This window comes from Perca fluviatilis, chromosome 15 (assembly GCF_010015445.1).
Source record: "Perca fluviatilis chromosome 15, GENO_Pfluv_1.0, whole genome shotgun sequence".
Classification (NCBI taxonomy): Eukaryota; Metazoa; Chordata; class Actinopteri; order Perciformes; family Percidae; genus Perca; species Perca fluviatilis.
Window position 1 is genome coordinate 30,229,604 of NC_053126.1, and position 17,290 is coordinate 30,246,893.

General features: G+C 40.3%; 1 protein-coding gene across 1 annotated transcript; it reads left to right on the forward strand.

Moving 5' to 3' along the window:
* Window positions 1-3,100: 3,100 nt before the first annotated feature.
* LOC120574203 (platelet endothelial cell adhesion molecule-like) lies at window positions 3,101-17,290 on the forward strand. Its single transcript, XM_039824428.1, has 8 exons — window positions 3,101-3,155; window positions 3,569-3,604; window positions 3,709-4,023; window positions 8,896-9,198; window positions 10,024-10,323; window positions 12,435-12,758; window positions 16,533-16,667; window positions 16,755-17,290. The coding sequence occupies exons 1-8, from the start codon at window positions 3,113-3,115 to the stop codon at window positions 17,051-17,053; spliced, it is 1,755 nt and encodes a 584-aa protein (XP_039680362.1). The 5' UTR covers window positions 3,101-3,112; the 3' UTR covers window positions 17,054-17,290.

The window sequence follows — 17,290 nt, forward strand, 5'->3', positions numbered from 1 at the left end:
GGTGAAATGAAGCGAAATGCTGCAACACAAGTCAGTCATTTTGGGCCGCAACAATCTAAAAAAAGAGGCCGCAAAATCCTGGAGGGACTGACATTTCCTAAACTGCTCTTCGATTGGTCAGAATTAACATGCAGGAAAATTCCAATGGAACTCCCGGTCGTAAACAAAGAGAGGAGGAAAAGCCAGCAGACTACATGTGTTTTTGCCTTCTAACTTCTATGGAGAGACAACTGCAAGGGTTGACTGTAGCCCTGGTCAACATAGCACAGCTGACAACAGCAGCTGATTTAGTCCAAACCAAGGGCATAAATCCCAGGGGGCTCGGGGGGGGAAGGGTCAGGGTTGTCCCCCCCCCTAGAAATATCATTAAAACAATGCTGTGTATTGTAGGTGTCACGGACGACCAGGAGACAGACTGCAGTAGAGAAGCTGAGCTTTATTAACAATGATCCAACAACGAGCAGGAAGCAACAGGCAGGAAATCTGGTAGCTGGGTAGGCAGGTTTCAGAGCAGCAGCAGACAACAGGATCCGAAGTACAGGGTAGGCAAACTTGGAATGACTAGGCTTAACGTGCGTGGTCAAAGCATCATGTGGAAACGAAACTTGACAAAGAGTGTGTGTGGTTGTGCTGCTTATGTAGGTGGTGGTTGATTAGCTGCAGGTGGTGAACTGAGGATGAGGCTTGATGAGGTGCAGGTGTGTGCAATCAGGACTGAGGGGACTGGGAGCATCTGATCTGGCGTGGTGGACGAGGGAGTATGAATCAGCGGGAGGAGTGTGTGCTGGAGTGAGAGAGAGGAGTGAGTGCTGGTGACGGTGGAACCCTGACAGTAGGCTAAATAACAATGTATACTTAAAATATCTGTGTAAGTAGTAAAACAATACAAACCCCAAGAAATGCTTTTTAAGTTTAGAAAAATTTTGAGTCCCCCCTCCCTTGCCTCACAGTGGTTTGGTCCACTGCATGCTGTACGTTAGGCTCTGCCCTAGACTCACAGTCACATCGGGTAGTGACAGGAATTTAATAAGTGGGTGGTTCACTGCATGAAAAGTGGGATTTTCAAATCTGGGTAGCAGCAGGGGAGGTTTTACCCCAGGTGACATTTTTCTAAAAGGTATTAACTTCATTTTAAGAAAATCTCTTAAAATAGACCAGCCTCAGTATAGCCTAATTGTAGACTCTTAAAATTTTTAGCTTGAATTGATTTATTTAATTAAAGTATGCTAGATTAATTACCGTGTATGTCATTAGTAATGACCAATGTTATGTAAAAAGAGATGCACAAAATAATTTATTTCAACAATTAGTTTTAATTTTACAAAGGTAAAATGTGCATTCCATGCAAACAACATCACAGTCCCCTAGAGCTCAAACACTGTGCGAGGTGGCATGACTACAGCGACCTTTCTTTGGTCTTGCTCATCCACGATTGTCTGGTGGAATGGAGACAGAGGCTCCACTGTACAGTTTTCTAAGAGAAGTCTTTCTGCTGACACCAAAACACTGCTTCACATAAAGCATATCAGCTGTGTCATTGCATGACCCAACCATTTGTCTTTTTAAAATACTGGCAAATTCAGCACCATATTCATATGTCCATGGCATATGAAGCTGTTGGCTCTGCTGAAATGGCCTCATAATATGGACTTCAATTGTCCTATTGTTATTAAGCTTTCCCAGTATTCCATTTAAACTCACTGTAATACACCTCCACATCAGTGTGTGCGCCATGCTCGTTAATCTGCTCCTCTTTGTCTTTCTCTATCACTCTGCCCCTACCCCCGCCCCGCCTTCACTGCTTCGATTGGAAAAATAGACTTCACTTGGAAACACACAGGAGTTGTTCAAGACGTACGGAGCGTTTTTTTTCTCCTCCATGTCACCTCCAAGGCTCCGTAAAGATGCGCCCACAGAAAATGAAGACAATGTAAGTAAATGATTATTAATGAAACTGCGAGCTAGTCTGTACTGTTAACTCTTGAGAAGTACAATGACTGCCTTTGGATGTTAAACAGGCTACTTAGACTTTGGCAGTGATGTTTTAAACCCCATCATGCACCCAAGTTTAAACGCGAGCAGCACAGCTGTGTGCCTGGCTGCTTTCGGCGCGCCATTCATTAGCAGAGCTAAGGGTGACTTGCTTTATAAAATGTGTATTTTTTGGTCTTGTAATTTACAGGAAGCAATATGCCATCTTCACAACTCAGAGACAAATTGTAGTAGGCGCTAACAGACGGGAGCAATGGTAAGATTTAAAGAATATGCTTTCATTGGATGAATTTCATTCATTCTGCTGTATAAGGACATAGCTACGTTAATAGATACCAATCTAAACAGTACATTTTTTTACAGACTAACCTCGCCTCATAACAAAGCAGTGACCTCCTATTTGCTCGGAGCTATGTCTGCAAGTCCAGATTTACATGATGCTGATAATGACGCCATTGTGTGTGTATAAGTAAAATTTACTGTTTTATCCTTCCTTGTTTAATTTAACTGTGAATTTTTATTTTTTTATTCATACCATCTCATTTAATTGTTTTCCAGCTGCCTGTAAGACATTATTTTGTTCCATCAAACCCGCCTGCCTCGTCTCTTGCACTTGAGTCCATACCAGCTTTCATCAAACTGTGACACTGGGAGCCAAGAGCTTGCAGATGGAAGGAGGGAAAGAGGAGGAGTGGAAACAGGGAGCCAGGAGCTATGGCAGGTAGCTGAGAGGTCAGGATGAGATGTGGAAGTCAATAAAGAAAAAGGAGTGATTAGAGAGCCATCTTCGTGACATTGAAGACTCTGGTTTAAGGCTCAACATACCTCGCTAACCCACTAATCTCGCTTCATGGTACACAACTCCATTGAACATTCTTTGATCAACAACAATTTTAAGAATTAGCCATTGTTGAGTTGCTTTGGTGCTGCAGCTTTTGTACTTTGCACTCTATGGTTCAGAACTACAGAGGTTCCGTAATCTGTAGTTTTGGCTGAAAAAAATGCAAGAAAGAGGAAGTGTTCCAAGAAGGACTAGCAGTGTGAAGTCTTCTTTCCACCTCAGTATTAAGTTCAGTTTTCTGTCACTGATAAATGAGACAGTGCAGCCTTAGTGTCAGCCATGGGGAGCAAACAACAAAGAAACATTTGCCATTTGGCCGTGGGTAAGACCAATATTACAAAATTGCATTTGGAAAGCAGATTTAGTTTAGCAGCTGTATTGTATGGTATAGACAAGTCTCTTGAAACTGTAAAAAACATTCAGAACATTAATATAGTAGTAAATGGTTATTTCATATGTGAAGATATGAAGGTGTCCTGAGCAGACTTGAAGCAGAATGTAACATGAAACTGAATTCAATATAATTAAATAATTGAATTCACATATAGCTTACTGAGACACACATCCGGTCGTTGATAAAGGGCAATAAAGTGCACTTTTCCACAACTCCGGTCCGTGTATTTTTGGATACTTTATTTATTGGTCCCAGAAACCCGACCTTCCGCAAACTTTATTTATGTCTTAAAGCTTGTTGAATTTATGAGCCTTACCAGTTTTTTCTCTCTCTTTATATAGTCTATTTTCTATTGAGTTCAACTTCACCTGCTGCAGGTCAGTCATGTCTATGGTGTAATGCATACAATCCTTTTAGTTTTCAGTTTACAGTCTTGGCAAAATACTTAAATATTGTATGTTATTTCTTATGTGCCTGACAGATGGTCAGATCAGATTAACTGGGTCTGGGTCTACTCAGTGCTCTGGAAGAGTTGAAATCTATTACAACAACATCTGGGGAACAGTCTGTGATGATGATTGGGACTTAAACGATGCTGAGGTGGTTTGCAGAGAGTTGGGCTGTGGTACGGCACTGAATGCCACTCAGTCAGCCCGCTTTGGTGAAGGAACCGGAAAAATCTGGCTTGATGACGTGGCCTGTTCAGGAAGTGAGAGGTCTGTAACTCTGTGTCAGCACTATGGATTTGGGACACACAACTGTGGACATGGAGAGGATGCAGGTGTCGTCTGTTCAGGTGAGAAAGATTTTGGATAAAGTATTTTAAATAAATGTATCCTTTTCTATAGACAGCTCTGTCACTCAGATGCAGCGATGGAAAAGAGCTGGGGCCCGTTTCAGAAAGCAGGTTTAGTGAAAACTCTGAGTTTGTTAAAGGTCCCATGGCATGAAAATTTCACTTCATGAGGTTTTTTAACATTAATATGAGTTCCCCCAGCCTGCCTATGGTCCCCCAGTGGCTAGAAATGGTGATAGATGTAAACCGAGCCCTGGGTATTCTGCTCTGCCTTTTAGAAAATGAAAGCTCTGGAATCTTCTCCTTATGAGGTCATGAGGACCAAGGTTACCTCCCTTTCTCTGCTTTGCCCGCCCAGAGAATTTGGCCCACCCATGAGAGAGATAAAAATAATGGCTTTCAAACGAGCAAAGTGGCAGTTGGTCAAGGCCACACCCCCACCACATCCTAAGGAAAGCTCATTGTGGGACTGGCTCTAGTGGCTGTAATTCTGCACCAAGGCTGAATTTCGGGAAAGAGACTTCAGATACAGTATTAGGGGACCACTAAGGCCTATATAAAAGAGACTTCAGATACAGTATTAGGGGACCACTAAGGTCTATATAAAAGAGACTTCAGATACAGTATTAGGGGACCACTAAGGTCTATATAAAAGAGACTTCAGATACAGTATTAGGGGACCACTAAGGTCTATATAAAAGAGACTTCAGATACAGTATTAGGGGACCACTAAGGCCTATATAAAAGAGACTTCAGATACAGTATTAGGGGACCACTAAGGCCTATATAAAAGAGACTTCAGATACAGTATTAGGGGACCACTAAGGTCTATATAAAAGAGACTTCAGATACAGTATTATGGGACCACTAAGGTCTATATAAAAGCATCCAAAGATGACCATGTCATTGGACCTTTAACCCTGAGATGAGGGAAACTGGGTTTTCTGTTTCAGAAAGAGAGGGAACTTCAAATCAGAGTCAGTTACTATGGTAACTGAGCCTGCACCTAACCGCGGAGCAGGTTTTCCTCAAGAAACCTTGAGTTTCAGTCTCCTCCCTCTGACATAGTGCTCTTTCATTTCCTCATTCATTCATTCATTCAGTCTGTATCAGGAGCATTTTAGCATAGTTTGTTATCGGCATGAATAAAAAAAAAATTATGTTGGTTTATTAACCATGTTAGGCAGACTATAAAATGTTTTTTTTCTACAAACATGGCATTTCCTTTTGTCAACGATCCCGTTGATGAAGAAGCTGCTTTACTTCGCAGGGTGTTAAATGTCGGGAGATATTGAAGCCGCGACATTTTAATTTTCAGATAACAATAACAATTTGAGCGGTACATAACCTTATCTGTCCTCATATTACTAACGTCACCCATCTTGGGCATGCTCTACATCCCAGCAGATTATTTGTGTCACAAATCTTTTTGTAAAATGGCAGTTTTCTTTAAAGGAAAAGCCACTGTATAGCAAAGCACCATCAGAAGAATGTGACTCGCTCTGAAACGTGTTTTAAACATTTTTGTAGTGTTCCCTGGACACAAACCAGTAATAGTCATTAAAAAGGCTTTCCACTGTATTGCAGGTGAATGATGTAAACCCTTTGAAATAAAATATGAATTATAATTCTGTTAATGATGGTGCTGCAGCCTCAGTGGAATTAGTAGGCTTAGTACTTTTTCGCCCGCAGTATTGCACTTAAATGAAATAGATTATAGGTTCAATACCATTTCACCAGTAATATTAGGCTATACTTATGATTAAATACTAGCCTATATTGGAATATACGCATTTACTCTAGCAGCAGTTTTCTCCCATGCAAATTCTCTCTCTTTTGCAGCAGCCGCTGTGTTGTTTTTTTAAGAGGACTACTGGATCGTATACGACGTCACACGGCACCTCTGATTAATATTTTGATAATTTCATAACGGTTTAATGTAGCTACTTACCGTCTTTTCCTGCTAAAAGCTAAGAAGTTAGCCATCACAGGGGTGTCTTCAGTGTCTTTGTAGCCTTTGCAGAAGGTTTTCTATCCAGCCTGGAACTTGTGCCTCTTTTCGGAGTTGTTCAGCAATAAATTAAAATGCTTACATCCAAGATTTATCCACTCAATGTCCATAATTTCACGTTTTCGGTCATTTCTTCCGCTAGCTCTGTGCTACTGTCTAGTATAAATCTCCCATGATGCTTTGCAAGAATGTGTTTTTCAACCAATGGGAAGGCAGGTCCGTCACACAAAGACTATGTAGTGAAAAAGAGAGTTCACGCCAGGAAATCCGAGTGAAAACAAAGAGTAAAGTGAAAAAGAGAGATAAGTATGGCCTATTACAGTTCTACAGAGAAGAATGCCATCACTGTTTAGATATTTGGGATACATTTGGGCCTTATTTTGAAGAAATGTTTGTCATTTATATGAGTTATAATGTTCATTATGTTTATTTTTGCACTGTCATCTTCGTGACATTGAAGACTCTGGCTTAAGGCTCAACATACCTCGCTAACCCACTAATCTCGCTCCATTGAACATTCTTTGATCAACAACAATTTTAAGAATTAGCCATTGTTGAGTTGCTTTGGTGCTGCAGCTTATGTACTTTGTACTCTATGGTTCAGAACTACAGAGGTTCCGTAATCTGTAGTTTTGGCTGAAAAAAATGCAAGAAAGAGGAAGTGTTCCAAGAAGGACTAGCAGTGTGAAGTCTTCTTTGCACCTCAGTATTAAGTTCAGTTTTCTGTCACTGATAAATGAGACAGTGCAGCCTTAGTGTCAGCCATGGGGAGCAAACAACAGAGAAAAATTTGCCATTTGGCCGTGGGTAAGACCAATATTACAAAATTGCATTTGGAAAGCAGATTTAGTTTAGCAGCTGTATTGTATGGTATAGACAATCTCTCTTGAAACTGTAAATAACATTCAGAACATTAATATAGTAGTAAATGGTTATTTGATATGTGAAGATATGAAGGTGTCCTGAGCAGACTTGAAGCAGAATGTAACATGAAACTGAATTCAATATAATTAAATAATTGAAAATGTTACTCTCTATACTTTCACATATAGCTTACTGAGACACACATCCGGTCGTTGATAAAGGGCAATAAAGTACACTTTTACACAACTCCGGTCCGTGTATTTTTGGATACTTTATTTATTGGTCCCAGAAACCCGACCTTCCGCAAACTTTATTTATGTCTTAAAGCTTGTTGAATTTATGAGCCTTACCAGTTTTTTCTCTCTCTCTATATAGTCTATTTTCTATTGAGTTCAACTTCACCTGCTGCAGGTCAGTCATGTCTATGGTGTAATGCATACAATCCTTTTAGTTTTCAGTTTACAGTCTTGGCAAAATACTTAAATATTGTATGTTATTTCTTATGTGTCTGACAGATGGTCAGATCAGATTTTTAAGAAGTTAGCCATCACAGGGGTGTCTTCAGTGTCTTTGTAGCCTTTGCAGAAGGTTTTCTATCCAGCCTGGAACTTGTGCCTCTTTTCGGAGTTGTTCAGCAATAAATTAAAATGCTTACATCCAAGATTTATCCACTCAATGTCCATAATTTCACGTTTTCGGTCATTTCTTCCGCTAGCTCTGTGCTACTGTCTAGTATAAATCTCCCATGATGCTTTGCAAGAATGTGTTTTTCAACCAATGGGAAGGCAGGTCCGTCACACAAAGACTATGTAGTGAAAAAGAGAGTTCACGCCAGGAAATCCGAGTGAAAACAAAGAGTAAAGTGAAAAAGAGAGATAAGTATGGCCTATTACAGTTCTACAGAGAAGAATGCCATCACTGTTTAGATATTTGGGATACATTTGGGCCTTTTTTGAAGAAATGTTTGTCATTTATATGAGTTATAATGTTCATTATGTTTATTTTTGCACTGGATGACTCCAAATATATAGGATAACTGTTTTAGACAACACAAATGCTTGTGTAGCATTGCTGTGTGTGTGATATCAATAAATTTGACATTATTATTTTGATTATTGGCAAAAGCGTCTGGACTTTTTTTTTTAAAGAATTTATATATTTTGTCAACTGTATAAATTATAATATTTATTTCTTCACAGTTTGACACCCAAGACATATGAGAACTGATTTAGACAGGAGATTGGCTTAGCTTTTATTGTTCTGTGTGTGATAAATATTTATATGTAAATAAATATCTGTGAGATTCATTTTCCATTTTATTTATTTATTGGTTTTTAAGGTCATACAACCTTTTTTACATTCAACTGACCTCACTACAGCACAAATATTCCAATAGCCCCGTTTTTCCTGAAAAAAATGATGTACATTGATTGACTATAGACAACAGGGTTGATCTTTTACAAGCTTTTTTAGAAAATAAAACCAGACGGACAAGGAATTGTAAAATGGCCTCAGGTTCCTGAGGACTCGCTGTAATGCGCATGAGTATTTCCGCTGACCCGTTTGTGGTTGTTACCATGGTGAATCGTAGTATCATGGCTCCATTCATGCTGCTTTTTATTGTGGTGGGGGCACGGGTGTGAACCAACTCCTATCAGCTGTTCTGAAACCGAAAACTCTGAGTTTCCCATCTCAGGGTAAATCAACTCCGACATCAGGGTTAGACTCAGTTTGTTAAACCTCCTACCTGAAACTGGCCCCTGGTAACCACAGCACACTTTTAGAATTAGAAATTAGAAAAAGTGTGAAAAGTTGCTAACAACCCTGAAACTGTTACTAAAACTGTAATGTAAGTGAAGCAGTATATCAAGTGCTTTATCAATACCATACTCACAGTCTTGTAAGGAGTATAAAGCATTTAAATTACTCATACCTTTTGCCAAATGTGTTTAAAAAAAAGACAGTATCTATCATGACTAAATGTGTTCTCTGCCTAGGTGTCAGATTGGCTGGGTCTACTCTGTGCTCTGGGCGAGTTGAAATATATCACAACAACATCTGGGGAACAGTCTGTGATGATGGTTGGGACTTAAACGATGCTGAGGTGGTTTGCAGAGAGTTGGGCTGTGGTACGGCACTGACTGCCACTCAGTCAGCCCACTTTGGTGAAGGAACCGGACAAATCTGGCTTGATGATGTGGCCTGTTCAGGAAGTGAGAGGTCTCTAACTCTGTGTCAGCACAGAGGATTTGGGACACACAACTGTGGACATGGAGAGGATGCTGGTGTGGTCTGTTCAGGTAAGAAAGTTCTATTTAGTGTTTCCCTTCCATTCCGGTGAGCAGCGCCTGCTGCATGCTAGCTCATTCCCTGGTCGTGGCCCACTAAAATGGTAGGGCCATATTTAATGTTATTAATTACACCTATTTGCCCTTCAATGAAAATGTCAAAATTGTTGCTGTGAGCTAAGGGCCTATTGTCAACCATAGATCATTGCTGTGGCTAAACATTCAACACATACAAAAGCGAAAACACAAACATTAGGAGAAAAGCACTCCGAATTAAAAATGCTTAAAATATCAAAGTCTATACATGAGGAAATTAAAACATCAAGAGACTTGTTCTCAAAATAAGAAAGACGCAAATGCTTAAATACAACACATGCATACTGTATGTGGCTCTTCCACCCAAATCCTGTTGTAAATTCTTTTCATTTTTAAACATTTTATGTACATCATACAAGTAATTTGCCATTTGAGGTCCCACTCTTGACTTCAATGGGACAAAACTGCACACCATATGCAGGGAGACAAGCATGTAATCAGGTTATATTTAAAGTGTTCAGCTTGTGTTGAACATTTCATAGGAGACTGCTTTCACAGCATAAACTCTGGTTATATTTTTCAAATATCAGTGGAAGAGAAATTAGATTTGAAAAACAAGCATGTGAACCTGAACAAGTTGTGCAATTCTGGAAAGGCCCATAGAACATAAACACTGCCTCTTTACAGTAAAAAAAGACCAGTAAATTCTCAAATCTTTAAACTTTTTATTTTACACCATGAAGGCTTTTAAATATTCAGAGTTCCCATTATACCTCCTCATTATATTGTGTTATGTTTCAGCACTCCTCCCAAAGCCCAGCATCTCCATGAATCCTGCTGCTAAGGTTACCTGGGGTCAGAACGTCGGCATCACTTGTTCTGTCTCAACTCAAACTCAACAGATTTTAAGTCCAGCATTTATTTTGAAAAAGGCTTCAAGTTCAGTTGGAAAGACCCAAACCTCAAGTACCAACTCTGCTACCTTCAACATGCCTGAAGTCAACTTTGACAATGAAGGATCATACCAGTGTCAGTATAAGATAACAGTTGCAGGGCAAGACTTCACCTCCTCGAGTGACTCTGTCAGCCTTTCTGTTACTGGTAAGGAAATCAGTCAATTCCCCAAAAATTGATGTTTAAACATTTTGTTTGCAAAGTTATTGGCTTTCTTGTTGAGAGTTATATGAGGAGACACCTGTGAGTGGTATCAATTTCCTTATCTAACTTCTGCAAGAAATCTAACTTACTTGCAAGGGAATTTCCCCAGTGTGGGATTAATAAAGTCTATCACATCTTAAAACTGAAAAATATATCTCAGCTCAAGGTAATACATTTTTCACTCTAACATTTTATTTTTTCAGCGAGCTTCCCGAAACCTCGCATATCCATGAATCCTGTTGGTGAGGTTAACTGGGGTCAAGATGTTGGCATCACTTGTTTGATCTCAACTCAGGTTTTAGGAGGGACGTTCATCCTGCAGCACTCCTCAGGCTCATCCAGAAAGACAGAAACACGTACCAACTCTGATACCTTCAACATTGTCCAAGTGGACTTTACCAATGAAGGATAGATAGATAGATAGATAGATAGATAGATAGATAGATAGATAGATAGATAGATATAAGAAAATGCTATGACTATGAGTCATCCTCAGGTCTGGACTCTTATCAAGCATGAGTAATTTCAGGCAGAATGGACAATGTACATTTGAGTTGCAACAACTTCTTGTTTTAAAGCAAAATGGTTGCCATGCCACGTTGCGCTGTTCGACGAAAATTCAAGTTTTTAATAACTTTACATCATTAAGGTCTTTGGATTGTACAGAATTTTTTTTAAATGTATCTGGTCAAATCTGTAGGTGTGGAGGATTTCTTTGAAGCTATAGTGCATAGTTTCTGTCGCCCCCATGAGGAATTTTAAGTAATGATAAAAATACTGTCAACAATAGGTTAGGTAGCCGGCTACAGAGCTTCATGAGCTGTCGGTTGTATGTGTTGAACCCCAGGAAGAATAGTCTTCACTACAGTGATGACTAATGGTAATCCTTAATAAACGATAAACAATAAACTGTCCACACATTCACACTATTGGCTATGGAGCCAATTGGTCACGCCTGAGCCCAAGCCAAATTTCAATATTTCAATAGTTTCCCAACACATGCTTATGAACAGGTTTGTAGGATATCGTACGAAAATGTATGAATACCAATCAGCGGCACTTGGTAGTTAAGTTTATCCGACAATAGGTTACTGGTAGCCAGCTACAAAGCTCTGTGAGCTGTCGGTCTAATGAGCGGACATTACATTCAAGTTTAGTCAACCATAAGGGGGCACCATGCCGCGACAAAATTTAAGTTCAAGCACTTAAACAAGTAGTTATGTTTAAAACACTCTCGTGAACAGACACACGTTTCCTAGGTGAAAGTGTTTTGTTTTCCCCAGGATGCGAACTCTGCTCCCTGGCTTGAAATCGCTGTGTTTTAAGACCCACCCATCCACCCCGACCTTCTCCATATGTGGCTCACAGCATTCTTACAACAACACACAATGGAGTCCATGCAGTAAAGAATATGGAATACTTAAGAATTACAGTGCTTAACTTTTCAAAGCTATATGTATGGATGATTCATGAGAACAGCCTCTACTTTGAGTTGGTCGTATCAGCTTTTATTATTAGCCGACAAAAGGTGACTTTGAGCCAGGTACAGAGCACCTTTCAGGGGCAGTAAAGTTTACCCGACAAAAGGTAAGTGTCATGGGGAGACGACAGTTAAGTTTAGGCACCAAATTAATAGTTAAATTAAGGAAAAAGATTGTGGTGTGGATTAGATAGATAGATACATAGATACATATTGATCCCCAAGGGGAAATTCAATTAATTAAAACACTCCCGAAGTACGAACACGTTTCCTTTGGGTCTATTTTTGCTGGTATTTCGATGGGAAATGGGTCTTAGTCTGAGAAATTATATATCAGAACTTCTTTTTCTGCCGCAACTTCAAACTGCTGCCACTTAACTAAAAACATGCATCCGTCATGAGTGATCTGATCAAAAGTGAACAGTTCTAAGCATGTGGTCACACCCATTAGTAGAATGTTTCACCATATGAGTCTTGAATAACCCCCACCTTTGCCATCTTGATCTATGTTGATTCATTAATTTGATATTCTCCTAATACTCTTGTCCCTTTTATACTTTTCCTCTTACTTTAGTGCCGCTACAGCAGCCCAGCATCTCCCTAACATCTCCTAACAGAGGGCTGGTCTGGGGCCCTGAAGGTGCACAGATCACCAGGGGTTTCAGCTTTGTCTTCACCTGCTCCACTTCCTCCCATTATCCTGGAGGTGTTTTCCATCTCATCTTCTCTGGTTCAAACCTCACCAACACAGAGCCAGCAGTCAACCAGTCAGCCTCCTTTTCCTTCCTGGTGGCTGAGTATGAACAACAGGGCAACTACAGCTGTGTGTATGAAGTCACACTGTCCTCGAGAACATTCACTTCTACACAGACAGCACCGATTAGTGTCGTCATTAAAAGTAAGTAGAATTAACAAAAAATAGTTGAACTAAATTTTGCAATGTTTTATCAACAATATTTGAATGATACATAGACTACTTCCTGTTTATGTGGGGAGGTCGTCTGTTCAATCCCCAGACCAACAGGATAAAATCTGGGTGGGGAAAGTGAAAGGGCAGCGCTTGTCCCTCCCTCATTACCACCACTGAGGTGCCCTTGAGCAAGGCCCTTAACCCCAACCTCTCCAGTGGAGCTGCTCAGCAGATCAGACTGTGGTTGTACTGGGCAGCTTCCAGGTATGAATGTGGAACTGTGTGAATGTGACAGGTCGTTGTTGCAAATGAGAATTTGTTCTCAATCGACTTACCTGGATAAATAATGGTTAGAAAATAAATAATATATATATGGCTTATTTCTAGTAAAGCCAGAGCGGATAGAGAAATAATGAGCTGCATGACTGTACATGTACCAGCCATATTACTGTTATAGTAGTCTGGATCAACGGAAGTACATTTCCGGGATAACTGCCTGACATTGCACCAGAGGTCTCTGTCCTTCCACTCTTTGTGTGTTGCCATTCTCAAAGTCCCTTCGCTCCGGGAAACAACAAATCTCAAGTTAGCAAACTACATGCTGAAAATAGCAAGTTGTGAAGAAATTTTGTTGTTTTTTTCCTACTATACCAGATTGTATGTGTGGTGTAGCCAGACCTTACTCCACAGTGCTGTGGAGATAGGCCTGGCAATGCGAGACTAGGCCAATGCATTAAGATGCATTCATGGACAAAACCAAATTTGCAACAAGTCCTTCAAACCATATGATGAAATAGGTAGTTTATTTCTACCCTCAAATACAACCCACAAGAGCATTTTCCATCTTCATATCTAAAATAGAGAATGTAATGGTCATGGTTTTAAGGATGGTCACAGTTTGGTTATGTTTAGGCACCAAACTATTTAGTTAGGTTTAGGAACAACATTGTGGTTTGGGGTAAAATGAAGTAACTTTACTTATGCATGTGACCTGAACGTGATTTAGCTCAATTTGTCTTGTAAAGTAAAAAAAAAAAAAAAAAAGAAGAAGAAATAAAATTAACCATTTTTATTTACAAATGGGACTTGGCCCGTTCCAGAAAGCAGGTTTAGTAAAAACTCTGAGTTGGTTAACCCTGAGATGAGGGAAACTCTGGGTTTTCCGTTCCAGAAAGAGAGGTATCTTAACCTCAGAGTCAGTTACTATGGTAACTGAGTCTGTGAACCGAACCTGGTCGGGAGCAGGTTTTCTTCAAGAAACCTTGAGTTTCTCTCAGTATCCTCCCTCTCAGAGGGAGGGGAAACTCATTTCCTCATTCATTCAGTCTGTATCAGGTGCATTTTAATGCAGTTTCTTATCTGCATGAATAAAACAACTTTGGTTTATGTTAGGCAGACTATAAAATGTTTTTTTTCTCAAACATGTCATGTCCTTTTGTCGACGATCCCGTTGATGAAAAAGCTGTATTTATTCAGAGGGCCCTATCTTGCACTCAGCGCAATTGCCTTTGTACACCGACGCATGTATCATTCCTATTTTGCACCCGACGCACAGCGGACTTTTCCCTCCACGGACGCACGTCGGTAAATTAGGGAATGTATTTGCGCTCCCGGGGGCGGTTCAGCGAAAAGAGGAGGCGTGTTCTGGCGCAAACGTTACGTGGTGCTATTTCGCAGTTTCAGAAAACAATTCCGCCACTGACCAGGAAAAACCTGGTCTAAAGTCAGTGGCGCTAGTCTAAAGTCTGTAGCGCGTTATTCAGATGCTATTTTAGAGATGAATGCTTGGCCATAATGTAGCGTGTGTACAACGCGCATACACTTCTCTCATCTACAGCAGTTCACATTTTTGAAAACCATACATAATTACAAAGAAAAATATTACTGAAAATGCGCTTCAGGTGTTTGGATAGATCAGGAGGCATTTTACAGAACAATCCTCAAAAAGTCGCAGCATTCTTTGTGGCTTGTTGTGTTTTACACAACATTTCCATGAATAATGGATGTGTTGATGACATAAATGAGGAAATATTAGAGGAGTTAAGGAGACATAATGTTGAACTATGGCGGGATTGGACACTCCGGCGGAATCTGGTCCGGGAGTAATGCGCGATGCGCTCCTGATGGAGTGGGTGGCCGGAGATGGAGTGGGGGGAGGAGGAAGGGGCACAACAGGTGCAGGTGGTGCGTTTGGCCAAGACGGGCATTTATTACTTTGCCGCATCCCGGACAGCTCCCGCTGGCGTGCGCCAGGCAAATTCGCCGTCATTATAGCAGTCCGCCATGGAACAAGCGCGCCTTTACTTATTCCGGATTCCTTATCCTTCCACTAGTTCAACATCGTGGACAGGCTTTAACATCCCAGCAGATTCTTTGTTACGGCAGTTTTCTTTATAACAGCAGCGGATCATACTGTAATAGTAAAGCCACTGTATGTAGAGCCGTCAGAAAAGTGTTATCGCTCTGAGATGTTTTTTAAACATTTTGTAGTGTTCCTGGACACAAACCAGTGAGAGCCATTAAAAAGAAATAAATGATTATTCTTATAGTTCTGTTAATGATCATGGTGCTGCAGCCTCAGAATGGGAATAGTATAGTTTACTTTTTCGCCCGCAGGATTGCACCTGAATAAAATTATAGGTGTAGCCTACAATTCCAGTTTTCACCAGTAGCCTAATATTATAAGTTAACTGTGATTAAATATGAAATTATACACCGTTAATGCGTACGCATTGACTTGAGCAGCAATTTTCTCCCACACCAATTCTCTCTCTTTTGCAGCAGCAGCCGCTGTTTTGCTTTTTTAACGAAATGCATGTTAAAACTCGCTGTTTGTGCGCATGAGTATTTCCGCCGACCCGTTTGTTTGTGGTTGTTACCATGGTGAATCGTAGAATCATGGCTCCATTCATACTGCCTTATGTGCACACGCGTAACCCTGAGTGAACCTACTCATATCAACTGTTCTGGAACCGAAAACTCAGAGTTTCCCATCTCAAGGTAAATCAACTCAGACATCAGGGTTAGACTCAGTTTGTTAAACCTCCTTCCTGGAACGGGCCCCTGGTCTCCTGGTTTAAAGTCCTGTGTTTTAAAAGTAATGTCTACCATACACTAAAAGACTTTGAACAAACTTTGAAAAGACTAAAGTCTGACACCATCTCACATCTAAAAGACAATATCCCACATCGAATGTTAAAGACTGGGGATCTTGCAGGGTCACAAATTACAAGAACACACGACTATATATAATAATGTTCCTCTTTAGCATTAAGCTTAGCGCCATAACAACCATAAACAACACTGGCTCTAGCTGTTTGCTGCTTCCTGTTTGGTGCTGGAGGGAGCGCACAGTGTTCATCCATTGGTTGTTGACTATGTTCATGTAATTTAACTTCACTACCAAGACTTAAAACGTTTGTGAGAATATCAAGACGGGAAAAATAGTGACTCAGACTGAGTTTTGTGAACACCTTACACCAAGCAATTGAGATGACGGGAGTGCATGAGTGAACCTCAGAATTTAATTCTGATGGATTGCAAATTAGTCTCAACGGTGGTAACGCTTGAAAAATTGTTTGGTGTAGGGTTGGCATAACACAAACTGAAAGAAAAAAGGATATCCTCTGACAAGCTAGCAGTTATTGTGTAGAGATAGATAGAGATATATCTATCTATCTATCATCTATCTATCATTGTTAATCCCAATGTAAAAAAATTGACAAAATGTAGGATTAACTGTTGAATGTTTGTCTCTCCTAGTGCATTTGTTGCCGCTGGTCTCTTCAGTAGCTGCTGGGGGTCTGCTGCTGCTCCTGCTAGTCTTGGTGGTGGTCTGTCTGGTCTGCAAGAGAAGACGACGAGCCAAGCACACTGGAGCCCTCGTCCAAACTCAATGTCGGTGCTCACACAGTACACATTCATCCAATGAGTTCAAATGCTTCTAAATAATTTCTTCTGATGTTCATGATGCTTGTGTTTCAGTGGCTGTCAGAGTCAGGAATGATTCTGAAGATAACGAGTATAAGGACGACGAGGCTGACTATGAGAATGTTGATCCAATGGACACCACGAAGAAACTCAAAGAGGAAGCAGGGAAAGGGGAGGAAGAGGAGACCAATGATTATGTGGAGCCAGAGAGCGACGTAGATCATGATTATGAGGAAGCGGACCCAAGTGCAAGTATTATAAAGACCAATGATATCAATTTCAGCGTAGAGAAAAACAGAGAAAAGAGAAGAAGAAGAAGAAGAAGAAGAAAAGACTATGAAAATGTAACCTAGCGACTTGGTGAAGAAACTTTTGACATTTATGGAGAACAGGATATTTATCAAAACTTTTAAAGTGTCCAATGGACAACAATAGCTAAGTTTCCATCCATTTGTCAATCGAATTATCTGAAGTTCGGTAAAAAAACTTGTGCGAATAAAGCTGGTGAAAGTGTGTTTCCATCCAACAGCTTTAAAGCGAATAAAAACCGGTCCGTAATGACATCACGTGCTGTTTTGCGATTAAATATG